General features: G+C 38.7%; 1 protein-coding gene across 6 annotated transcripts in view; it reads left to right on the top strand.

The window, feature by feature from the left end:
- Nucleotides 1-27,942, top strand: part of LOC124182284 — a 44,536-nt gene continuing 16,594 nt past the window's right edge. For 2 of the 6 annotated variants that reach the window (XM_046569323.1, XM_046569320.1), the window contains exons 1-4: nucleotides 1-291; nucleotides 25,826-26,118; nucleotides 26,258-26,399; nucleotides 27,167-27,175. In XM_046569323.1, coding sequence (XP_046425279.1) covers nucleotides 26,070-26,118; nucleotides 26,258-26,399; nucleotides 27,167-27,175 — 200 coding nt within the window. In that variant the 5' untranslated portion in view covers nucleotides 1-291; nucleotides 25,826-26,069. Of the gene's footprint in view, nucleotides 292-16,804; nucleotides 16,854-25,825; nucleotides 26,119-26,257; nucleotides 26,400-27,166; nucleotides 27,176-27,942 lie in introns of those variants that run through there. The other 4 variants (XM_046569325.1, XM_046569324.1, XM_046569321.1 and 1 more) reach the window with 3 other exon arrangements.

Raw genomic sequence — 27,942 nt, 5'->3', positions numbered from 1 at the left:
AAAACTGGAATCGATCGAGTGATTCCACTCTCAGTTGTATATTGTTGTAATGTTTGTGGTGGATTTCTATGCAGAATGATTTTTTTCGTTGGTAAATTTAAACCAAGTTTATTGATTACACATTTTTAAATACAGTGATACGGACTTTTTTTTGAACAGACATAATTCGCCCCTGTGCTAGTGGAAAAGTGATTATCTTAATTCTATTGCACTTTCATCGGACTTCGAATACTTTTCATCGACTACTCAATGTGACTAGCAACGGAACCGGCGACAAGAAGGTAGTTTAAGGTAAGGAAGATCCTCCTTCATCTTTCGGGGCTTCTTAATTGCTCGATTTTGAGGTGGGAGAGATTAATTGAAAGTATCCGTCGCTGTGTAAAGGGTGAATTATATTTCCGTTTAATTACTTGCTCTTTAATTACAATATTTTCGTTGTAAAAGAAAAATTGTGTCGATTTGGTGAGAAAAAAATTACTGCTCGTCAATTATTCGTCACATATAAAATTCCAGAATTTGAATATCGTAACGTTAAAGTCAATTACGTTATTATTCACCGTTTTACGTGAGATTCGTTCCTAATTTTTTGGCAATCTGAGACAAATTCATACCATAAATTTATATTATGCAAACCGAATGAAAATCGCAAAGACGGTGACTCCTTTTCTCTTCTTTCGTCGTTTTGTTAACTGGGGACGTAAGTTTAATTCTGTTTGTTTCAAATCGAAAAAAAATGGCACGGTTTGTAATACCATGATCCTGACAAGCGTATGAATAAGTAAGGAATTTTGCAATAGAATTTTTCTGCAGCGTATAACAAGCAGCCGGGTGATTTGTAAGCTGCCCAAAGTGGCTCCTTTCTTTTAACTTACGCCGACCTAATACGTGTACGCGTTAATAAATAATTCGGTATAATTTGAAGCTAAAACCAGCAGCAACAAAAAGAGAATAAAAGTTACACACGTTGTACAAAGAGCAATATTAATCCCATTACGAGTCCCACGAGACTTTAGTTTGCGTTATTAAGCTCGTTTAGTACACTAAGCAAGGTCGTTTTATTGACTAGACAGCAATATGCAGCGGGTCGGGGAAATATTAATTATACATATGTATGTTGAAAAAGGAGACGAGTTGTTGTGGTTTTTCGAAAATTATCCATCGCAAGCTGCTCTGTTCTACAAAATACTACGGAAATACGAAAAAATAGAAAGAGGAAAGTTGAAAAAACCGTACGTACGGAAAGATTACAGGTATCTCAAAGATTAGACGATCAATAATGAAATAAACGTCTTTAAAAGAAACAAGTTTAATCTCCGATCTTTCGGTGACAGTAATTTTAGATTCGAGCTCATTACGAAAGGAAGGACGATTGCATCGAATCGATTTTTAGCGACGTTCGTACTTGCGCCTCGAATAAGACCCCTAATTTCTACGGACACCGGACCTTTTCGCCAAGCATATAATTTCATCCTCGATCGACGAGACGGGAATAATTTCGCATGTACGTAATACAATTTGTACCCTGGCAAATACCGCCTCTTGCATCTCCGTGCTCGTGGCAAAACTTGCCAGCGGTATGCATTAAGTCGGAATCAAGTTACGATCAAAGTAAACATCGTCGGATGAAAAGGTGAGGGGGCGTCGTTAAAATTTTGCATATACATATAACGCTGTTTGACCTATCGCGGAAAATCTGCGACCCTGGCAGTAAATCCCGGCGATAAAAGAACCGGCATAAGCCGGCGAATCCTCCTGGAATTTTTTCTCCGATTCAATCCCGATCTCCTGCAGATATACGGAACATACATGCGTTTAACTGGAAAATAAATTTTACGAGCACTCGTAATCAGCGAATTATTTTCACGAAGAGAAAAGAGGATCCGAGGATTTTTTCGGTGAAAAAGCTAGAAAAATACACAGGGACGAAGAATCGATTCGTGTTCTCGGTAATATTTTCGTAACATAAAATGTACCCGTTTCCATGCAATTTTCACGTGCAGAGATGCACAACCGTACGAATACATGCCTCATGTATTTCCGCGCGTCGACGGGGAGGCTTTCACTCGAAATCTCCGGAGCATTGACAAAGCTCTACAATTTTCCGACATATCTGTGTCAGCTCGATAAACTCTCTGGTTGAACAAACTTTTATTACGATGCTACGGTTCCGATGAAAGTCTGATATTGTACGATAAATCCCGGATCGAAGCTTAATCCCAGCTTCGGATGAATTGGGTTGCGAAAAAAGAAGCTTGCAAAAATACACGCCTCTTTTATTATCTATAATTACCGTCGATCATGCGGGCAGACAAAAGAAAAACCGCCGAGTGGGGTGAAAGGCGATTTTTTCGGGAAGCAAGCTGCTCGGTTCATCTGAGGGTGAAGAATAATGAAGATTAAAATCGTCAAGTTAACGTAACGCAAACGCAGTTTGGAAAAAATAACTATCTTGCAATTTTCAGACTGTCTAAAATTCGTGTTTGTAAGAATTCAATTTATATCCATTTTTCTTTTTGTTTTTTTTTTTTTTCTTTTGTGATTAACAGGAAATCTGAAATGGATAGGTTGCCTAAGAGAACCAGATATCTCTACAGAAAAGAAGTGCACCGCCGTCTAGAGGATGGTCATTGTAAAAAATTGGTACAGCGTTGCGAAATATTTTCTCACCAGTGTGGAAAAACAGTTTTTCCCCACTGGTGTAGAAATTGTTCGCAATTTCCCAACAAGGATTCGTTCGCGAGATGTAGTGGGTTTCGTTAATCTTCAAACGTAGGGAAAAATCGCCTATTTTTACGTTTGACTCGTGAAGAATAGTCGTCTGACCGATCCGGTATGCAGGAGAGGTTAACTCAGTCTCAACGTGTCGTCAAAAATAGGACGGGCAAACCGTCGTCGTCGAGCATTGTGTCGGATATGCGCTCGTCGATCTCCGTGCTGGATGTTTACTTGCTCGGTAAACGAGGATTGACAAGATACGAATGACCGCTGCAGTCCGTCTGCAGAGATGACCGAAATAGAAACAGAGACAATTCGTTTGCTCCGTTCTAACGATTGCGAAAGAGCGAGTGGATGCTCGTAGGTATTCCTTCCCTTCGGGCAACGCTTTTACCTCCGAAAGTCTAAACGGATCCAATGTGGACGCGGTCAAGCGACGGTCAGACGGAATTACCTACCCCTGCCGAAATCGAATGCCGAGCTTTTTATTCCCTCGGGACGTCGACTCTGATAGCTGAAAGATGTTCCGAAAGACGGGGAGGTGGCTTGATCCTCATTGATTATTTATTTTCCTCTCGTTATCCGGCCGACAGAACGTGTGAATTAAAATGAATGACCAAAAATAATCAATTTATTATTTTGTTTCCCGTTAATCCCGATTATTTTTCAAACTCGATTAATTTTCCTCGCAATCGGCTTTTTACGTTTTTACTCCCATGTTAGACGCAATACGATATCAATTTATGCGACCAGATTAGGTATCAATTATCATCGTTGTCTCAAACTTACTCAGTACCTATTTGGTATAACAAGTGAAAGCTTTTTTTTTAATTAAACTATAAATTATCAAGACTGCGTACTGAAATTTACCAAATTTTGGTTTCATACGCACCGTTTCAAAAAATTACCAAAAAATCGATTGATCGATTAATTTTCTATTCGATGCGTCGATTTTTATTCAGTTTAGTGACCATCGTTTGTGGAAATGTAGGTTGAAGGTGACGTCGAGTAGCGAAAAACGCGAATTCCTGCTCGGAAAATTGTGGGTTTCTATTACAATATCCAGTACTTGCAATTTTTACCTCTCTTTCCAGCTTTTTCCACCGATTTTAATCCAGTTTCATTCATTTAATCTTGTAAACGAATGAATGGATGAACGAATGATCTTAGAAAACAATTGATAGTTACAACTTTATTTATACAAATCATACGCCTCTGATTCATTCATTTATCATCAAAAGAAAAGAAAATGTATTCAGTTTACTTTAAAAGAAAGAATTTAACTCAAAATTGATGATGAAACAAAAAAATCGACTGATTTGACATTTACAAAATTACGCCTCCAAACAATGTTTTTTTACATTTTAAGAACCTTGTATCCTTACAAATAAATTTTCTCTCTCAACGGAATATCTCTTCTTCCTTCCATAGTTCGCCCGAAAAGTTTTCCAACATAATTCTGAACAAAAATGTAACAAATTCGGTAATCCTTACGCTCCAGAACCCTCGCGTCGTATTTGGTATAAGGTAAATATCGAAAAAGAAATGCGGAAAGTCCCGCCAAGTTTGATCAAAGCCGAACAACCGAAAGCAGTAACCAAACATTCCTACACCCCCCCTTTCCTTTCTTTCCTTTACAAACCTTGCCATCTTCTTTTCGTCGAGGATTCAACCTCAAGATGGACTTTTCATTTGATTATGCAGAGATCTGTCGTTGGGGTATAAAATACTCCCGTAAATTTCAGCCTGAAACCGAATTGGGTGAATTTTCATTAGATAATAATTATTTAGGTAGAGAGAACGACGTATAATCGACAATAGAATCATTGACCCATTTTACGTTCTCTACGCATATTCATGCAGGCTGTGAGTGATTGTTTTTTTGTTTTTTTTTTTTTATTCATTAATTTGGAATCGGGAGTAAAAATTACGAACGATTAAAAATTTTTGAAAATGACAAGGTACGGGTGATTTCCTTTCGCACAGTGATTCGGAGGTTTTTTATTTCCCACTCGTGTTTCGGTTAAAGTCTTGGAAGGACGCCTGGATGCAATGTGTAATTCGCTTAAGGATGCGGCGAACACGGGACGGTTTGCGTCACGGTTAAGCGAAACAACGTCGAGGCTTTATGAAACCCCTGGGAATATAAAGTGTGAACGCCATCCGGCCACACCTAGACAGCATGTTCTAATTCGTAGAGAGAAGAGCGAAGCAGTTTGACAAAGTTATGCGGTTTTCTGTCGGAAAAAAGCACGTGCTTATTCCTGCGATAAATTCGGGGTTACGATATTTTTTAAGCAATGCTTAACGGTGCAGAAAAAAAATAAAAAAAATTGAAGCAAATAACTGCAAATTTTTACCGACGTTACAGGGAATTTGACATCACGTATTTACGTCGTGTAAGGTTACCTTCGATTTGTACTTCGGGTGTTTAAAAGTTGCATCTATTCCACATCTTGACGATGAAAATCGACTCTTAGATCACTATAAGAATTGGAATATTTCCTCGTCCTTGTGTCGAGAATGATCAACTCTCCGGGATAGCAGGATTATGGTCGTCAAGTTTATGGTCTGGACATAAAACAAGTCTGGAGCAATACCGGAAGGAATAATCATACTTGTCAGAATATTGTATATTACAGATGAGATAGATTTATTTTCTGCCAAAGTCTACAGATAAATAATCGAAAATAGTCCAAATTTTTGATTCCAGATAGCAAAGTGAGTTTCGTTTTTTTTTTTTTGTTTTTTTTTTATTTGTCGGCTGAAAAGCGGTTGGAAAAGCAGTTTGAATTTTCGGATGGCTAAAATTGATGTACCATAAAATACTTTCTCTTACCTTGAACTGGGAAATGTTTTCAAAGCCTCTAAAATCCAGCTGAATAATTCAGGTATAGCAACATTTAAAGATGGGCAAAGGATTGCGCAAACACATATTCGACGAAAAAATGTTTATCCCGACGAACTACAGATCGCTTTTCGCGTTATTTTTTCTCCGGTCTTCCAATCTTTCCTGAGGCGGAAACCGGATACTCGATCTTTAAAAAAAAAACATCTGAATTGCAATGGACATGATTTTCCGGGGGTGACATTATTGGATCGAATCTTGTTGCTGTTCCTTTTTGTAAAAACAACGGTTTATTTATCCAATATCAGTTTTTCTTTTTTAAACATGTTACAGCTGTTCTTTTTAGATTTAATTCCCATAAAGTGCTGTCCATATGTTCTCTGAGAAAAATTTCATTCGTTAGAGTAACTATAAAAATTCAGTGAAGCAGGTATCGTTTAAAAAACTGTTTGAATATTGTTGGAACTACGAAAAACGAGGTACGCGTAAACATTTTACGCTATCGTCGATCCTTTTATGTAATTGCAACGCAAAATCAGTCTGTGAGGTTTACTCTACTTTTTTAGTTACACAAGGCTTTAACGTCAATTTGTCGGAAAAAACTAATTTTCATTTTCTACCTAGAACTATATTTTTCGGTTGTGGCAAAGAATGAAAATAATTAAGGACTGAGCGGTAACCGGAACTAAAAATATCTCTCAGTGCAGGAGATGTAAAATCGACGATAGTTTTCTTTCCGTGTACTTTCCGAATTATTCGCTTCGCAACACATGACATAATTATCCGAAAGTGTGGATTCCTTTCCGACGTATGGAAAATGATAATTAGAAAGGACATCGACAGCCTGAGATAATTACGTTGATTGTTGTAAAACTATAGCATTATGCAAATTGGATATTGGCCGTTGGTAATTGAGCGTAAAACCGCATTACATCTTCAAACATCTACAACGTATAAATTAGTTTTCAGCATATTTTGATGGGACGATACGTCGTAAGTTTATCTTTGAAATTACGAACTTTGGCGCGTGCCCTTGGATAATTGGCATTATATAATATCTGCGTGCGAACAGGCGACGTGGAATTATTTAAATAAACGAGCCTGTGTGTGTGTAATATTTCAGAAAACCCTATAAGTTGTTCTAGCGTAAAGGTGCTTTCTTCCAATTTGAAATACAGAAATGAGGCAAGTTAAATTGGCAATTCCCGAGTTGCGAATTTTAACCGCGAACGATATGTAAATTATAAATCGCCTTAAAAACGAGAGAGAATACTGTGGAAAATTAAAATAGAATGAAGATCAACTTTTTTTTCACGGTTTTTCAATGCTCACAAGGAACTTCTCGCAACGACGCGGCAAATCGGTCATTATTATTATCGTTAATAATAACAATAACAAGAAGAAGAAGGAAAATTTATTGCCTACTGATAATTGACTAATTTTTACCTTTGTTGCTGTAATAATTATTACCATGCGTAATTCGAACCTCGAAAATCACCTCGATTCGATAGAGTTTTTTTTCTTATTTTCTTCAGCTTCGGCACTTCGATGAATCAAAATATTTAAATAACGGAGTTTTGGGTCAATGGTTGAATGATTTGACATCAGGCACATTCGGATGATCGTTGTCGAGTAATTTATCTATCCATCTATCTAAATGCTGCACTATCTCTTTATACCAATTGCTTCGTGTAACCCTGGATCGATTTCAAACCTTCCCCATGTATATATTTATCTGTCGAGCGATACACGAATATGTATAATTTTCACGAATGGGTTTCTACAGCGTGTCAAATTTTGAATGCGTAAAACTGATTGAGGAAATAATCGATGCTGATGTCCCGGAATTTTTGTCGCTTGTTTATTTCAAGCTTTTGATCGGTAACTTTTGTTTTTCGTTACGATTGTAATAGAAATAATGCAAAAATGAATTCCTAGCTGTAAGTAAAAATTGGTGTATTAAAAGTCGCTCGCATTTTATTATGCGCATTTCTGAATAAACTGTATAATCAAGAAACGAAAATCTGATGGAAAAGTAAGCTGGGCTAAGCTGGAATTAAACTCGACGCGACCGAAAAATATGTTAGCATTTATTACGACGAACGCAGATTTTATTTAGTTTAAAGTTTTTTCACGTCATTACGAAAGTTCCCTCTTTGCGTATTAAGTTTTCGGTGTTCAAACTCAGTCGTCTGGGGAATTGGAGAAAATTGAAAAATCTACTAAACCGTAACAAAACAGAACAATTTTTCAACGAGACTGCAGAAGAATACGAACAAACTGAAACCATGATTAATCCCGCCTTCTCTGTATTCTCCATTAAAAATCAACGCCGTAGAACTTAATACAAACCAATATCTCATACGTGGAATAGAACGGAAGCATGAGAAATTATTCACGTATAAACCAACCGCCTTCTCCCCAAATCACGGACAAACTTCACCCCAATGACGATCAACCGAAAGACCTGTGATTTATATTCTCATTCCGTTGCTTCGCCAAAGAAACGTCAGGCGAAGATAGAGAAAAGCGTGATGTGAAAAGCCCTGATTCAAGGAAACTCACCCCATATAATCCGGAACCAGCGCAGCTGGTCTGTCCCAGCGATAGAAATCGATGAAATAGAAATAGAACGCCTTCGGGGCGGGGGAAAAATACAGGGAAAATACAAAATACACACACGCACTCACGTGAACCGAATCGAACCTATCCGAAATCGAATAATCGAGTGACTTCCATGTCCAGGGCGCATATTCGACCGCACAAACGTTCCATTCTTCCATTATAATCCCCCGAATTACTGAACCTGCCGAGTCGAAAAGGGTTCGCCAATTACCGGGATTCGCGGAACAAAGCGGAAGAAAAAAGGTAATCCTGGATACTCGCGGTTTTTATTTTTCTTACGTGCGAGAGAAATTTTCTTTGCTACGTTATACACGGAATTTTAGCAAAATTCGTATCGTTACAACGACTGGTCGAATGTTATTTGAACCTCAAGAAAATCTTCTGTAACTGCAATTATTGTCATCGATACTACGTTTTCTGATCATCCGTGCGCTTAGTTCGCCAAATTTTCTCGTCCAGCCAAAAACTCTGGCATCAATTTATTGCTGTGTCAAAATCGAATTGTCGTAATAGTTGAACAAAAAAAAAAAAATTTTTCAAGAGTGACTGGAATAGAAAATAATAATAATAATGAGTACACAATAATCTATTCTTAACGGCTACAGCGACGGAGTTCATTTCCGTTCTGCGTTCTTTTATTTACAAAATAGAAAAACAAAATGAAAATAGTTAAGAACTACGCGGTAACCGGAATTAGAAATTTCTAAAAGTTTGATTTCTTTGCTTCAAGTTTCACCGCCAATTAATTCGGGATTAGTCGCCTTTGGAAGTTTTAAAACGTGGAACTTCAATCCCGCCCCATTATTCTTTCCTTCGCGTATTTCCGACGAGCCCTGGACCACGCGGTGAAACCACTCGAGTCGGAATTCCGGTGCTGTTGCAGTAACGAAAGGTGAAATCGTGCAAGGATGGCGGCCAGCCCGCCTGTCCGGCGGGTCAGAGCTGAATCAATACAATTAATTGGCCTCGAGAGATGCCAGCTGGTACAGGGAAGAGAACCCCGCCCCCGCAAATTGGAGGGTGAGCTTTTCCCCGATTCGAATCATGTTTTATTAAACCGCTCGAGTTCTTTATCCGGAACTACTGAAATCGGACAAACTGCGTACGTATTAACGGCGGAAGCTCGACTTGCGGAAATTTTGAGTAAAACGAAGGTGCAGGGATATCGCATTTCCGACAGGAAGATCCTTGTACAACATTTATTGAATCGACAGGGAAACGAAGGGAAGAATTAGAGGATAAACGGGGAAGTGATTGAAGGAAAAATCATTTCTCGTGACGATTAATACGGAGGCGAAGTGAAACGCGATGTTTTGAGGAAACGTCGGATCGACGTGTTCCGACCGTTTCGTTTGTAATATGAATTCGCTCTTTGTTCGCCGATTTTTTAAAACCCGATTTTTTATACCTCAATTTCTCGCGTATATCCATAAAGATAGCGGCTCTCGGGATTTATAACCGTTATAAAATCCCATAGATTAAACCGTAAAATTTCGGAATCCGTCATAATCCAGGAAGAAAAATCCTCTCTTATCCGCACTGCAATTACTCTCCCTTGTTATTTAATATCGCAAGCGTTAATTGACGTATCTACAAAGCGTTTTCAAGTTTTATCTTTCAGTTTGGTTCGACAATATATTACACCTTCCGTTATTGAACATTTGTGCTATACGAATAAGATAATCAATCGTGAACAATGTTTTTCGTCATTTTTAAACGGTATTGAGAAAAAAAGTTGGGTATCCGCTGTTCTGTTTTTTTTTTTTTTTTTTTTTTTTTTTCAGGGACCGCAGTTTATCAGAACTTCGTTAATTGAAAGGCAATGAAAAAGAACAAGAAAATGTGATCAAATTAGAATTTCCTCATTCAATTAAGTACGACGTAAATTTTTTTAACCATGTTTGTGGTTTTCTTTTTGAAAAAAGAGCAGCCCATCTCTGACCGATTCAGAGTTTTAATTTGTTCACGTAATTGAATTGAAAAGTAAAATCGAGAAATTACAGATCGTGAATTTGACGACGAAAAATCAGGTGACATTTTTCAAGATTTATTGAAACTGATGCAACTTATTGATATTGTTTTTCTGAACGTTTGTCTGGGTACAAAAGAAATTTGAAATTTGAAAGATCAAAGTATAATAAAATACTAAAATATCGAATAAAGTTAGAATTTGGCTTCATGTATTATTTATCAATTACTCTAACGATTATACATTTCGGTTTTCTTCTACCCTTCGTACCTTACTTCCATATTTTCACTCGTATACACTCCGCGGTGTTTCCATAATTTAATATCCAACAATCTGAATTTTTGGCACTTTTGATTTGATTCGCTTTTTTAAACCAAACCCTTGTCCGGTCATTTCGCTTTTCGACACCCACCCTAAAATTCCGATTCAACGATCACGCGGCGAGGGTGAAAAAATTAAATGGTACAAGTTGGGAGGTTGGGTGTAATAATTCAGTACGGTGAATTATCATTCCGGTTTTGTCGCATGTCGCATTACAGCTAAACGCGAGCGAAGGTAAAACACAGGTAGAAGCTCGTCGGCGGTGCCCAGAACGGGAAATCGATACCATCGACCGCTGGGCGAAACAACGCGTGTACGGCCCTATTTCGTCGCTGGGACAAAAATGTCATGGACTTGATATTGTACGAACGCAAATGAAAAAACCCGAAATCCGCAAATTTAACCCTTTCAGTCGCGCTGATAAATATTCTTAGCATCTATTTTACATTCATTTTCCGTATATTCGGAGACTTTTCAACACATTTCCTTGCGGGTTTTTCCCTAGTTCTGACAGTGTACCAATAGTTTTTCAATACTCGAGGGTAATTACTGCGATATAATGTGAATTATTATTGTTAGAAACAAATTGACTGAAGATGATCGTGATAATCGAAGGAATCATTCGTTTCCGAGAAAGTTATCACTCTACGCGTGAACACGTTTTACATAAATTATAAGTTTTCGGGGTCGCTGATTACGAATGTGAAATCAGATTTTGAAAATTTAGTATGGCGAACCCGATCAGTGAATTTTCATTTTCTACCTAGAACTATTTTTTTCGATTATGGTAAAATATGAAAATAGTTAAGGACCGAGCGGTAACCGCAACTAAAAATTTCTCCAAGTGTAACGAGCGATCCCAAAAACCAAAGAATACTATCTTGTTATAAAAGTTGCCTCGGCGCAATAATGTGTGACTCATAGGATCAAGAGCGGAATTATTTAAATGTTCTGATGCGCCGCAAACCGCTCGACCTTCTCCGCAATCAATGCGTTTAACGTCACGGCTGTGACGCGAATGCTGACGTCACGTCGGGTCATTATAATTATTCGTCGCATCAAACTGACGTATATAATCATATGTAAGCTGATAATCCACCGCTTGCTTTCGTCGAATAGTTAATTTACCCGAGGCGGTGAAAAACTACCCCTATATTAACGAAAAATGAATATCATTTTATAATATTTCGAAAATATTGGACAGTTTTTTTACACCGAACACATCTTTCGTTTACTTTATTTAGTTTCTGTGAGAAAGTTGGTCTTAAGACTGAGTGAATTTTTTTTTTTTTTTTTGCGAAACTTTTGAATCAGCGTATTAAAGTAACAGCTGATTTTACATATCCCGCAATCGCACAGACGAATCTTTATGCATATACAGTTTTATTAAAAAATCCTTATACCTAAGTCATAATCGTGGAACGCTAAAAGTTGAATGGCAGTGTTGCACGATACATCGCGTACGATTAAAGCGATGAAAAAGATTGTTCGAAGGAACAAAAAGGGATTTGGCGTTTCGCTGATACGCGAATTACAGAAAATCGCGTGAAAATCTCGAAATAATTTCAAATAGTCTTAGAAATACGTCAGAAAGGGTGAACTTGAACGAGTTCCGAGGTGAAAAATATAAGCCACAGAATAATTTCATGTCGGAATTAAATTTGCGTATTTCCTCCGCGTGATTGTTATAATTACGACACGTGAAAACCCGGAGATTCCGTGAATTATTATCACACTATATTATCTGTTAACGTGCAGCGAACTGATATTTATTTATTCATATTATTCTATGAAGATTGGAATCGGCATTGGTACGAGCAACTTTTTATTATACAGAATGTCCTGAACGTCAGTCAGCTCGAAATTAATTATCCTTAATTCTGAGCAGTTCCGAGAACCTTTCAGCGAGATTAAACTGCACTCGGCACAAAGATTAGACGATTTAATCGTGTTCCAGGTATCGGCTTACAAGCTTATTTGTTTGTTTAAACTACTAAACTTTCAGCATACGATATCGAATCGCATGGCTTTTGCTTGCAGGGTTCATCGGCGGATTCGCAAGCAATTTTCGCAAGCCTCGCCGCTTACGCGAACTCGAAACAGCCTGAAATAGACTCTATCAATCACTCTGTCCCGCCGGTTTTGAATTACCACACGATTAGCTAATAGATCTAGCTTATGGGACTCATTCGTGTTTCCTCCAGCGTCCCGAAAAATCCGCTTTATTAAAAAATCCTTATACCTAAGTACTTGAGGGATATCTGTGCGAAATAAGCCGCTTAACAGGATGAGGTGAGGAAGATACGTAAATATAAAAAATTGAATTATTCGATATTTCTTCTTATTTCTCACACGTATTTCGCAAGTTTGCGTGAATTTTGTCGACTTCATTTTTCATATCATTTTGTCATTCGATAATCGACAATGATTTAAACGTTGCACAATTCAAAAATCCTGACAAATTTCACAGTGGGTATAATAACCGTGAACGTTTATTATCCGTCCACTCCAATTTCGCTTCATTATATGCGGGTGTATTTTGCTCCTGTGGTTTCCACTCAAATCCAATTTAAAAGCGTGTAACTATTTCAATCACGTGACCGACATGGAATCGTGATTTGATTCGATTCTGCGTACAGACAACAGAAACATAAACTCGAGTACGGAGTGAAATATTATTCTCTTTGAATCCGTAATACGAGAATATGATTTCGCGAAGTTACGTGAAACATTCCTCTCATATACATACGAATTCCCAGATGCTATTACACGAATTATACTTTCCCTTGTATCTAAGTCCACGCACACACACACATATATATATATACATACGTAAAGTACTCCATATATGTATATATACCTTTACAACACATCCGCCTACATTTTCATGCCGTCTTCATTTTCCTCGCAAGCTCCGACCCCTTTAATTTTATTATTCTCATCCCTTTCCTCGATCCTCTTTCCCTTTCCGCCCTCGCAGCTGCCACTTAACTTCGTTTCAACGAAGATAAAAAGTCTGCGTTTCAAACTTACTCTATCTAAGCTCTGAAAATTTTTACACCCCGCCCTGTGTTTGTAGGTACATTTTATGTAGGTACTCGCGTATCGCGTGAAACGTGTCTCACGGTTTCCTGTGGGAAGGACAACGTTTTTTTTTTTTTTTTCAGACGTAAAGTTCGATAAAACTGAATCGGAACGTAGATACTTTAAGAATCGGCGAGAAGTTTATCCTCTCTAAATTTTCTTCCTTACCTTCTAACGTTTTCTCTACTCTCGAAATTCTTTCTCATTAGATAGGTTAATCCGCGTATTGTATTTCGTAAAAAGCACCAAATTCTCGTTTCGTTTCTTAACCTTTTTATATTCTCTTGGCACATTTACCGAACTCAGGTTTCAGGAGAGTAGTAACAGTAAAAACGTGACGATTGCTTATTCGATCTATTGGTTCGATTTTCTTCGAAGATTTCTGTCACTTCAGGTAAATCGGACTCGATCGTTTGACTCGAAAATCTCTTTGAATTTCTTCGCAGCAAATAATTTGGAGCTGGAAGTAGGTAACCGTCGACGGTTCGGTTAGGGTGTAAAAATTTTTCGGAATGTACAACGAGGCTTGCTTCTTCAACTCGGGCAAAGTAACGTTTCGTGTAAGTTTCCTTGGAATTATTAATATTCTCGAGTTTCGGAGGGATATGATAAAAGCAGTCAGGATATAGGACGTGTATAAAGTATGTGTGTAAAAGAAATGAAAAGTGTAAATGGGGGAGAATCCTGGGCCTGAAGGCCGCCTCTAAAAGTGCGAAAAGAGCAGCCTCACACATTTGCAGCGTTTCACTGTAGGTATATATTTCTTCCTTCAAATTTTCCCGCCAAAAATAGTCCGCGCCCCTGATGATCCCCTGAATAAAAGCCGAGGACTTTTATCAAAGCGTTAAATATTACAGAGGGTCTAAGGGCCTAAGAATTCGAGATGAAAAGAAAAAAAAAGGGGAGAAGCAATTTCGAGGAGAGCTTTCACCGCCGTAAAACAATATAAAAGTATGTACACGATTTGAATAAACGAATTAATGCTGTACGAGCTTCGCTGGGTACAAAAGGTGAACGAAAAAAGGAAGGACCAAAATTCAATGAAAGGGCGTCGATGAAATCAGAGTTGGAGAAATTGCATATTCATACGGGCAATCAATGCGGCGTTGCAGGTTTGGTAATAAAAAAATTAAAGAAGAAAAATAATCGATTTATTATTAAAAGTCAGATGCTGCAGAAGAGTTTAAAAAATTGTGTACGGAATAAAATGAAAGTACCGGAAGACAGTTTATTCAGGATTCACAATAGTTTAAACAATTTAATAATACTGCACATATGAACAAATGTATGGAGTTTCCATTGTTTCAACGATTTCAGGCGATTCGTTATTGTTATTGTAATTTATTTGCATGGCTAGTTTATACAACAATGGATGTAGGTTAGGTTGTTCATTCAGAGTTCCTGATTTTCGGAGTAAACAATGACAATATGTATTATATGAGGCTTTTGTTGTTAGCTAAAGTCCCAAATTTTCAGCCTGACGCTGCGGTGTCGGGTTTGCTTTAATTTCCTGTTCGTTGCTGCCCAGCTTGTATATACGTTGAAGTAGAAAAAATTTACACCATCTAGATTTAATTTAACTCCAGCTAACAAACGGAGACTTCATCAGACTTTCGGAGCAGAAATTCTGCTGAAACTTCTAAGAGTATTTCTTTTGCCCAAAGTATGCAGCTTTTTTTGCTCCTTTTTAAAGTATACGCAGAAATATCCAAAACTTGAAACAATAAATTTTTATTATTGAAACTAAAGAATAATAATTGTTGGAAATATTTTTTTTTTTAAGCCCTCTCTCTCTCTATCTCTCTCTCTCTTTCGATTCAATAAAAGCTGTAATTTGACTCAATTATAACTTAAAAAATGGATATTATCTATAATACACGTGTATGTATAATATTGTAGAGTTCGTTTGTAAATATTATATCGCGTAGAGTTGGGTAGAAATTACGAATATCAATCATCTTTGTTGCGACAAGCTGTTCCATCGTCTCGCTAATATGACGATATAATTTACATTGACCAGCAGACAAGTATTAAAAACCGTTGACGTATAAGGTACGAATACACGAAATTTCATCATCGCTCAATCGGCGTGATCTACATTAATTTCGAACAGTATCTGTCCTGTCAATCGGAGCCACCCCCTGAATTATGAATGGAATTTCTGGATTATAAATATCGAAGTTGACCGTTACTTCCTGTTACAGTAGATACGTGTATTACACACGCTCGTACCATCAACTTCACATACGTAAAACCTAATTCAACAGAGTGTATTACTCGCTATTCTTTTCTTTTTTTTCTTCAATTTTTTTCTCACTTTAATCGACCGATTCCAAGCTGGATAAACGCGGAAATTAAAACTAATGTGTAAAATTAAACGGCATACCGAACGACGCGGCAATATAATCGTTGGAAATAATTCGAAACGACTGTTAGGTATATCCCATCATTAATACGGTTTTACTGTGACGTTTAGCACAGTTGACGGTCACAATTTCTAACCCCATAGAAAACAATGTATCGCATCGGATAATTAAAGTGAATAAAATTGAATTACATGAGGCGATAATTAAATTGTGTCAAATTCAACGTAACTAATTAAGGTTGCATCGCTGGATTAAAATAAAATTATACATATATGCATCGGAAGCGATTAAGACTCTCTCTCTCTCTCTCTTTAAATTTGAGGAAAGTTCGCGGACTCGGTGAAACTGCACGTATATAATTCTGGGTAACCTCGGGCAAGGGAAAATCCGAGGCGAACGTGACCACGCAAAACTTTGGCGACAAACAGCCGAGCAAGAAGTTCGAGAGCTTAGTTGTCCTCTGCAAACTGGCCACGGATACCCTTTGCCCAAACCAATGTGATCCGTATAAGCGTTTCAAGCTGCTCCCTGTGTAAAAGAAATTTTGGAGGAGAAGAAAGCGTTCAAAAAATTAGAATCGGGTTAAAAATGCAGGAGCTTAATTATTTTCAACGTTTTTTTTTTTTGTTTCATATATAACCTTGTCTCAGATCGTTGATTTCTTTGCTTGTTTTGTTCATTTCTATTGATTACCTGAACAATTTTTCGTGTTAATTCGTGTTCGTCAGCATTTCGCTGCAAATAAAACTTGTGTACTTTTTAATGTTTTGCAAAAACTTCCTAACCTTTCAATGAAAGTTTCTCTGTTTCTCTGTTTTCAGAGAGAGAAGGAAGTTATTTTAATCACCTCGAAAATGAAAAGCTGAATTTTCACTAGATCGTTTTCAGATAGACATCTAGATTTTGACTTTGACCGGTTTCGTAGGTACTGTTTCAATTATTTAACTAACAAAATTTCGAAGAATCAAATAAAATTAAAATGTCTTGAGAATGGATGAATAGATTTGAATGAAAATTGATACCGTGAAGTTTTTTCGATCGCTAATCACGAATCTAAGGTCAGATTTGCGAAGTTTGAATTTAGGGTTTTCAATAAGCTAAAAAGAAAAACTAAAAGGATTTGGATTTTAATGAAAATTGGTAATCACCGGTTCGTTGGCTGGCCGATCACGAATCTGAAGTCAGATTGCAAAATCCAAAACGGCGATCCGATATGGCGAATAAAAATCAAAAAATATTCCAATTTCGGTAGAAATTGGTAGGCGAAAGTTTTTTGGTTCATCGATAACGAATCCAAGGTCAGACTTCTACAATTTGTAATGGTCGATCCGTTACGGTGGTTCAAAATAAAAAAATCGTTATATTTTCATGTAACATGATATCCGAGGGCTGAATTTGCAGCTCGAAATTCTAATTGGATATTATTCTTATTTTCTCTATAAACTTGGAACCTGCGGTGTGAGAACGGGGCGTTCGAAATCTGGCTTAAGGCCGGTCTAAAGCCGCTCCTTCTTTTTTTTTTTTTATTCAACAATCGGAGCTTTCTACCTCCCGCGACAATCTCGAGGTTTGAAAAATGGTTCCAACATTAATTATTCTCCAAGCTACGAATGAAATTGAACGAGAATTCTCCTTCTTCTCGTACATAAATCTATAATAACGTACACGTATACTTCTCGGTTTCGTCTCGCAGCCTTTGTTCTCGCTCGCTTTTTAACCCTTGCGTTGAAATCTCCTTTCGCATTGCTCTTCCGAATACCGTCCGATTAATTTCATTGTAACGAACCCTGAGCACCTCTCGGCTTCCGTTGTTATCTCGAGTTTAACTTCCGGCGAAGCTTTCGCGGCGCTTCTCTTCCCTACTTTGTACGCTAGCGTTTCGCCCCATCCGCACACACTCGCACGCTATCCTTGCTCAAACAATTTTCTCCATCTTCTCTTTTCACCTGTACTACAGACTGTATTTCCACCGGGAAGAAACTTTCCTGAATAACTAGCGACTTTGATAAGAGCTTATAAACTCGTTTGTAATTTCTCGACGTGTACAATTCACTTTAAAGCTTGACAACTGCCCGTCGACCTCATCCAAGCTGCAATATGATTCAAACTGCAATCGTTGGTGAAATTCAAGAATTAATTTTACTTTGTACTCTGTGTCAATATACCTACTTCCGAGACAATTTAATCAACGCTATATATAGACGGAGATTGGATCTGGATTGAAATTTCATTCTTTTATACACGATGTTATAGTTTTGAGAAAATCTGTTAACAAACATATTACAATATTCGCTCATACGATATATTACCAATTCAACTTACGGTGGTGAAAGAAAAAAATTTAACAGCTGGAAAAAGAGATGAGAAATTCACACGTACAATGTATTTTTTTTCTATTTATCTTGTCTGTAGATTGCGCCACTGCTTTACCCCGAAAAAGTTCGATAACAGTAATGGAAATTTTTTAACAATCACCGGGATAAGAATCGTTGGTCAAGGTGAGTCCTTGTTATTAAAAACATTAATGACAAAAGAAAAAACAAGACGGAAGAAAAGAAAAAGAAAAAAAGGGAGGCAAAAAATTATCATAAATCATACGAATAGCACATCAACCTTTTTGTTGAGAAACAAGTATATTATAATAGGCATCCTCAAATTATACCTGCATATAATGTAGAAGTTGAATTATGCCACTCGAGTTTTTTTTTTTACTCATCCTAACATAAGCCATTCACTTTTGGATCGCGTGAGAAGAAGTGATTTTAATATTGGGGGAGGGGGAGGGAGAAAAATAGACGTGAGAATTTTTCATCAGTTAATCTCCGTGACTGGTTAACTAATATATGCTGCCGGTTTCTGAAAATTTTTCGGATCACCATCTGCGGTTAAGAATTTTGTTTAATTTTGTTTAATTCGAAATAAATTATCAAGTGTTTTTTTGCATCGTTGGAAAATATTCAGGTGTAAACCGCACGTCGGTTTCAATAACGTCACAATTCAGTAGTTCGAATCTGTAAGCTTGAAAAGTGACGTTTCTTTTGTTGAAAAATTAACCGTCACAGAGCATTTAAAGCGTAGTTATTACATTGCACCGGTTTCGGAACAAAGCACAGTGAAAAACCGACACATTTCGAGTTGTGACTGTAGATGTAAAAGTCAGCAAGTGAAAAGCTTGAAATTAGAAAAATTATTATAGCAAATAAAAAAATAATTTCTTACTTTTTTGTTAAAAAATCAGCGTTACCGGAACGTAAAAATTTTTTTACAAAAATTCCTCTCGAAAGCTAACAAAAAACTACAACTCTTACGCAGAGTCATTTTGTTTTCAGTTACTTTAAGTTTCCGAGATATATTCATTTGAAAAAAAAAAACGCCAATTTCTCAAATAACGAATGAAAAAATCTGAAAAAATTCACGTAGAGTACCTTTTAGTAGTACTTTGATACAACCAATTATGGGGCAGATCTGAGATGGTCGAAAAAAAAGTGGCCGAGTCGACGGTGAATGCCTCGCATATAAATTTACACATGTGTAACAGCAGCACGTTGCATACATGCAACGACGTATCCGCCGTTGCAGAGGAAACTCCGGGGTGATCGATGCATGCGGCGGGATTCTCGGCTTGAGGGGCATTAGCTGCACGTACCGTGTGTAGATTTCGCAAAGTGGTTAGTCACGCGTGTCATCCTGAAGGATATACACCCGCGACCTTACACGACGTCAACTGCAGCTAGCAGAGGTGAAATCCAGCCAAGGTAAACTCGCGTCTTGGTTTACATCCTTGGTATCCGGAGATCTGTGGGGAAAAGCTGATGAAAAAAGTAAATCCGTAAGGAGAAATCTCGGTGGTTGGAAAGAACAATACAAGGCAAGTATGTGGAGTGAATTTTGAGGAAAATTCAGAAGAATTCTACGCAACCCTCAGATTCGGAAACTTGAGTTTCTGTCGATAGAAACCGCAAAGTAAATGGGTTAATTCGATTATCAAAATAAAGGGGAATTCTACGGGGAAAGAAAAATAACGAAACGTTGAATGGGGTTGATTGGACGGAATTCCCTCTGGTAAACGGGAGCCATATTTTTTGGGACGTCAAGTAGGGAGGGTGGTTTTTCTCTGTCCGATATCGCGCTTACGTCTGCATCCTCGCGAAATTTGACGAGGATTTCGTCCCGTGAGAAATTTTTCACGAGCCATGGCATTCCTGACTGCAGCAAATAACAGGCTTGTTCGAATTCAACGAATAAAAAGGCAGAGAGCTTAACTCTTGTGGGGATTGAGGTGGGCGAAATAAACGTCGCGCGATTCAACCGCGAGATGGAAAAATTTTCGGTCGGATCTACCGCCAAGCGGACGCGACGGGATAAATTCTCGTCGACGCCCTGTGAAAATACAACTCCTCGAAAGATCTTACCGTAATGAATCGACGAAGCCTCCGGCTCGCAATTTTCGAAATTCACGTACGAGCAAAGGTGAGCCGCTGCGAAGAATAACGGAGAAAGGTAAACGGCAGGCGACAAGATAAAATGAAAGTAAAAAAAATTTTAAAAAAAAGGAGATGAAAACACTCTTTTCATTCCACGCGGGACTGACTACACTGAATTCCAAGTGTAATCAGTCGGGTTGAGATGGAATGAAAAGAAAAAGGGAAAAGTGTGTGTGTGTGTTTTTTTTTTTCTTATTATTTTAATATTATTGTTATTATTATTATTTATTTTTTCGTTTAATCTCGCGGAGAGGATACGGTTATTTTTTTGAAAATTGAACCGCTTTTTCATCACTCTTTTTTCCCAGGGGTTTGAAACGCTGTGCATCCTTCCATCAAATTTAAATTCAAATTCAGCTAACCACTGCTGGTTGCCTGCAGGTCGAGGCACAAATAACTTTACGTTTTAGAGGATATATTTTTCAGCGTACGGTATCAGGTGGATGCGCAATATGCCGCAAGGTAATCCGCATTGCTACCCACACTCGGAATGATGGATTCAGTCGGGGAAGTATGTAGCGTTGGAAATCCGTGAAAAATGTAAGAAGCTTTTGTACTGTAAGGTGGTATGTCGAATGCGCGATACGAGAAGTTGCCTGAATCTTGGACACTCGTTTACATGAAATTAACATTTTTGGGAAAATAATTACGGTAGATTATGAAAATAGCGACAAAACGAGAGTCACGCGTCTGAAATTTCCTTAAGGGATTATTTAAGCGATAGAAAATAAGATTTATTTCAGGCTTTATGGTTCTTTTTTATTATTACAATTACGATTACAATTTGCATTGTACTTGGTTCAGTAAAATAATGCCGTAGCGTTCTTAAAACTTTTTGTTTTATCGTTTGTCTATACTATCGCCAATATGCAGAATATACCATTTTTGTTTTATTTTCTCTGTTTGTCTTTGTCTTTCTCTCTGTCTCTCTCCCCCAAAATTAAAAGCGTTCTATTCTTTATTTAAATCGCATTATTAATGTACTGTAACGTACTGTTATTAATAACCCAGATCCGTAATAAAACCTCGTCAGTGATTTCAAACGCGACGTATTTAACTTTCAATGGTAAACAACACAAAAACTAATCGTAAGTAAGTAAAGACTTAATTATTTACGTTTTAATAATACAAGCACGATTCGCCAATTTATTAAAAAATAAACAGGCAGAGCCTTTTCGACAAAAATATTGTACCTTTATTATAGCGTACGACCTACAACCCTTGCTTTTTACTTTTACCGAGCTTGCGGGCGCGACTCAGAGGTTGAAAAATAGTGGCGTAGAAAAATCAAGGTTACGGTAGAAAAAAGCTCCTCGCAGATGAAAGGTACTTGAAAAGCCTGGTGATAAATTTCTTGCATTCGTTATTTCCGTTGTGTTTTTTTGATTTTGTTGTTTCTTTCCTTCTTCGCGGGGGTAAATTTAACGGCATAAAAGCGAGCGGCTCAAATTGAGTCGACTTGACGTCGTAGCTGGGGCGAGGGTTGAATGTTTCGTAACTTGGATTTATGCCGCGTGTAATAAATCCGCGGGCCTTTTATACTCCCAACACTTCTCAACCCCCGTTGTCTATGTAACTCGGTATACGAGAGACCCCACAGAGCGAAGGCTAATGCTCGAGTTAAGCCCGGATTGAGGTCGAACATCCACCGGTGCAAGGCCTGCCTTACATTACACAAGACGGAAAGCCCTCGGCGTTGATGTTCGTATAACAAACCAATTTGTTACACTCCGCGCCTGTTTTGCCCCGCGTGCAACGAGACGCGATCTTTTTTCGATTTCGACAATTTTCGCAATACGTCGTATCAAAAGCCTCCTTCAAACCGGCTTTTTTGCCAGCAACGGAGAAAAAGATCAGAGCTTTGAGCACGGCGGGGTGTGAAAAACGTCTCCAATTTGACAGTGAGAAAAAAAAGTTCTGTGATCACGTTTCGGACCATCGGCTTCCATCACTCTTTCCAATTTCGATCCTTCTGTAAACGAAGCGTCATCCCGACGGACTGATCGACGACTGCCGTTTACTCGACAACCTTGACGCTGTCAGTTGGTTATTTTCGCATTTCCGTTGACGAGGATACGGCTTCGAAGCTATTTTCCTCGGAGATGTCAAAACCTATTGTGTGTAATCCGTCGACCACGCGTTCATCAACCGCACCAGTGAATTCGAACCTCTGTTTTATGCTGGTGTAATATCAGCCCGGGGAACTTTTGACCGAATTATTTATCCAATAAATAACCACCGAACGACGCGTTTTTACATAAATTATAAAAATACGTATTTCAATTGAACTGAAACAGCTCCGTGACAAATGCTGTACAAATATTTCATGAAATTATAAAATTTCCTACGTAACTTGATACAAGGTACATACTATACAGGGAGACAATTTCCAAGCAGTCACGGTTTCAATGAAGCACGTACTTATAAGTTTACCGCAGACGAATCATATATCTAAGAAGTATATAACCGAGTAACGATTTCGCGTCAACCGATCCTTAATTTGTTTTAAATTTTTTTGCTTTATTCAACTAACAATTCATTCGGGAACGAGTTACGTAATTACGCTTTAAGTTTGGCAAAATGTAACGAATTGCTGGAAAATTGTTACGACGGTGAAACTTGTTTTGCGTTTTACTCTTGACAAAACTTGTACGTTCGAAACTTTCTCGTCAAATTAGTACTCATCAACGGTTTGAAGGACCGCTCGATCCGGTTTTCACCGTTCCACGAAAGCTCGTGCGAAGGATGTTCGCGTGACCGCGTGAAGAGAACCGGAAATGTAATCGTCTTAGTTCGGGTCGTTCGTCAAATTGCGGCGTGAGTGTAATAATGGGAAATGCCGTGAGGGTTCCTGTTCTGTTTCATCCGCGGCGCGCGAGCTTATTGCGAGAAGAATTGACCAATTTTAAGCTTCCTGTTGTTCCTCGGTGAGAACAAACCCGACTCCGAGATAACGTAATACGTATCGCCGCATCTCGTTATCTTCAAGGCTAGATCTTTCAGTGCATCTAGATCGGGGACCGTCAATTTTATCCTGTGAAAAATTCAAGCCCGAATTTAATTAAAGTATTTTAATTTAATCGGTAAGAAAGCTCATCCGTTACGCAACGAGGATTATTACGCAATCAAGAAGTCACGATGAGCCAGCTTCAGCTTTTACATTGTTCTCCGATCGGATATGATAATCGTGATCATTTACTAGAGTCCTGTTCGAAATTGGCTTTTATTCTTCTCTCGTTCTTTCGATTTTACCTAACTTTTTTTTCGCGTCAGGAAAAACGAGGGATGCTCGGCTCGATGCAGGGCTGAGAATGAACTGACTTGAGTCGAGTACCTACCCTCAATGGGGAACGGCTTTGTGTTATTAACGATTTAAGCCCAGCCGAGCCGGGGCCCCAAAAGCCACAAATCATTCCTTACATATCCTAAGGTTTATTATTTCAGGGTATTTGCTTCTTCACCGCGGGCGTCTTCGCATTTAGCAGCGTGTACGCAGCTTAACGTACCTCATATACATGTACATACATGTCATACATATTATATATATATATACACACACACACACACACACACACATGCGTGTGCGCTATATTTCACTTGCCGACACATGGTCGGACGGATATACCAACGGTGTGAAAATAAACCACCAAAAATAACTCGTCCGTATGTGTGTGTTTTTATGCAAGTCAGAGCAGTGCGGTAAATTAATGCCCCTTCTAAGATATTAACATAGTCTATTACCGGCTTCGAAACTCTTCGACAATTCTTCCCCCCGTACTTCGGCCGTCGTCGTTTTCGGCTTCTTTAAAGCCCTGTTTTAGCCGCGAAAAATCCTCGACTTCTCCCTCCACGCACGGTCCGGTTAATCGCAATTTACTCCAGCTGCGTTTTCATTTAAATGCTAATTCCTCTGGCTATAAATTCGCGGAAAGTCGCCCGCCTACAAACGTCGATTCGAGCGTATATCGATGATCAGAAATCTCCCCGATCCGTTTTTCTTCACGTCCCACTGCGCCACGTGTGCGAGCTTTTTCTCACGAACGAAGTAAAAGCTTCCGTGTATTTCTCGTAGAAACGCAAGATGCACTCCTTGCTCCGTTTTCCAGCTGTTCTTGTGTTTTTATTTCCTTCAGTTTCGCAAGCTGTTTACTATATTCGTATATTAATAGACGAACGGTGTTTTTAGACGCTGCAGTTTATACTACACGTTATACATACACCTACGATACAACATTTCGCGTTAATGTACTCTCGCAAATTATTCTCATCGTGCGGAATTTCAGCTTTAGGGGCAAACAAACAAAGATGAAACAAAAGTGTAGAGCTTTTTCTTTTTTTTTTTCTTTTTTTTTTTACATCTCTCCATTAGTCTTTATTTCATCCACATATCTAAACTATGAGCTCCGGCGTATTGCGCCAAAGTCTGACCTCGGGGTGATCGCATTTGTTTCCAAAGATATATTTATTTCGAGCACCCGGCTCAAAAGTTGGTGAGATTTCAGTAAGAATCGATAAGCTCCGGTGTCTCTCTTTTATATTTCCCTACGTCTCCGAAGCGTAACTTTTCTTCCATGTTATTCGACATAGATATATATACCTAAGTCATAGGTCGAGAGGACAGGCGAAGCTGTACTTTCGGTGGAATTCAATTTGGAACTTTACTTTCTTTTCGACGTTCTCAATTCTTCTCAGTGTCTTTTACACATACGATTTGAACGGTACCCGAGGCTCAATAAAATGTAGCTACAAAGAACTCCACTCGCAGTTACTCGACATACGACAATATTTCATAACGTGGTACGCGGACGCTTAATGAAAAACTAAACTCTCCTCCTTCCACGCGTCGTAAAGTCCGGAGGATTTACAATCGCTTTCTTACGCATCGACGCCGTGACGACACAGCAGCGACAGGCTTATTTCTTTAAGCAGCTACCGCTTGCGAGCTTGTATCCTTCTATACCGCAAAACCAGAGACAGATGCATGGTTGGACTCTCCGCACGTACAACGGTCGTCTTGTCGATATGGTACACCACCTGTATAAAACTGTGTACCCAAGCAGGCTGGTTTGCAATAGATTTGCACGTACATACGTACGAACAGGCATTGCGGAGAACCAGGCTCGTCCACGAGGCCTGCATACTCCGTACTACAGTGCGACAACTCTCCTTGGCAAATTCCATATCTACACCAGCTCTTATCGATTGTCGGGCAGGCCAGCGCCGAGCCAATTCCACAATTTCACCTGGTTCCCATCGGCACCGGAACCAGCAACATCAAACCCAGTTGCGTGTCCTGTCCGTTGACTTCGTTTTTCCAGCTCACTTACGGGCTTCTGCCTGGGCCCGAACATTATCGACTCGCGTCGCAAGCTCATTTATTGACCAAGAACTGACGGAGTGTTCTCTGTTTCAGGTAATCGAGACGTCTCTCACCGATATGGGGAAGCTTGGACAGCCTCTCGGAGGATCCTGTGCCGGCTGATAAACGCCGGCTGGTCCCAGGGGGCCCAAGACTTGATCTCGATGACAGTATTCCACGGGTTTAGTGGACGCTTGCCGATCAGTTCCTGCGGCTGGGCTTTCGGCTGACCTCTAGTGGCAGCGGACGTGGGGCTCCAAGGAGGCGCGGTCCAGTCCTGGCCCGCCACCCTGGAGGCATGGTCCTTTGGGCCACCATCCTAATTCTGCAGGGAGCTGGCCTCGTCGGTTGGTAAAAAGGGGGTTGAAGCCGCCCCAATTTTTCCACACAGTGCAAAGGGCCGATTTCTTTTGGAATGATATATTTCGTCTTTCTTTTTATTTTTCTTCATTATTTTTTGTCTTCTCCCTTCTCTTTTCGAATTAGGTTCGATGCCCGGTAATCCAGGAGTGCCCGAGAACATAACGGTTATGTTTGTCAACCCGACATCAGTTCGCGTTTCATGGAGCATGAGGCAGGTGGATTCGGTCGATAAATACGACGTAACTTACAAGCCGACCGATGCCAGGTGCGTTCATTGCTATTACATTCGATTTTTCTTTGAGGGGGTGGAAAGGGGTGTGAGGGAGGACAAAAAAAAAAACTCAACGTACTACGTTGTAGCTCAATTTTTTTTTTTTCGATATGCAACGTTTTAACCGCTCGGCGAAACTCCTTCGCGCGGTAAACCGAACATTAAAAAGAAAACCATTGAATAGCAAAGTTCCATTAAAGCCGAACGAGGGGATCTGTCGGAGGGGGTGGAAACCTCGTTTAAGTTTAAAAGCATTCCGAGGAGGTATTGTGTCTGACAATGAATATACTTCAAGATCTTGCGTTACACGCCATCAAAAATAATTGCTGCATTCATTATTTATCTTCGTAACTTGTACACCCTCGTGTTACAAGTCACTTGAAATTTTATAGGTTTGAGAAAATTCTTTCGTCGTGGTAAAGAATTTTTAACGGTAGCCGTAAAAAAAAGAGAAGTAAAATAACAACAAACTATCAGCCATGTCCATACGGTCGAAAATATTGCAGAGTGATTCGTTGAAATAATATGAAAGGAATTCCGAACGCGAAGTTGTTTGAAAATATTCCCCTCAGGTACTGTACGGCAGTTCTATTTTTGTTACGAGATTTATTTACTCGATTTTATTCTAAGAGATCTTCTGCAATCCTTTTACTCTATATGTAATGACTTTGTATTCACGTTTACTTTACTCTGCCGCATATCAAAACGCAATAACTAACGGATTATTCTTGGGTCGGTGGGACCCTCCCTTGCTGTCGTAGCCAAGACAGGTACAAAGCATTCAAACTTTTCATTCGTATACGAAAATCCAAGGTACTGCATCCCCGCATAGCTATATATAGATCGTAATCGAAAGCAAGTACTTTGAAAATTCACTGAAAGAAATATTCGGCCAAAAACGATCGTGTTTCTATTTTGAAGAAAAAAAAAAAAAACTTGTACTTCATAGTAATAATTTAAAGTAAGGAGATCTATTTTTGACGTAGCTTACAGATAGATTGATTTGTTTAAAATTTTATTGTTCACTTACATACGAAGTACAACTATATAATAACGTAGTTCTATTCAACGAAGTTTCACTAAACAATTCTCTTACATTTTTTATAGTCAACGTTGTTAATTACTTTGTGACGATCGTATTTGGCTCTCGCAACGAAATCATTTCAATTCCCTAAATCCTCTTGCACTGATTAAAAATAGTCACTTATCAGACTTAATTTCTTTGAGTGATCCGCAAGCTTATAAATCATTACTGACGTGGCTTAAGCTAGTCCTTTGCATCATAGGTATTTATATTACAGATACGAAACAATTCACCTATGCATATTTCATTCTATAAGTTAATATACATATCTAAGTAACAATATCCCTTTTTTTTAGAAATTCGAGATTGTACGCTGAAATGTTGTACGCTCGCATGTTTTATCCCAGCGTTTAACTATCGAAAAATGCGTAGAAAATAGAGGGTGAAAAATCGATCCATATAATGGACTGTGTACTCATCGTCTCTGTAGTATATAAATATCTCGTTCATAGC

Source organism: Neodiprion fabricii, chromosome 5, assembly GCF_021155785.1.
Source record: "Neodiprion fabricii isolate iyNeoFabr1 chromosome 5, iyNeoFabr1.1, whole genome shotgun sequence".
Lineage (NCBI taxonomy): Eukaryota > Metazoa > Arthropoda > Insecta > Hymenoptera > Diprionidae > Neodiprion > Neodiprion fabricii.
This window is presented reverse-complemented; position numbering and strand designations above follow the sequence as displayed.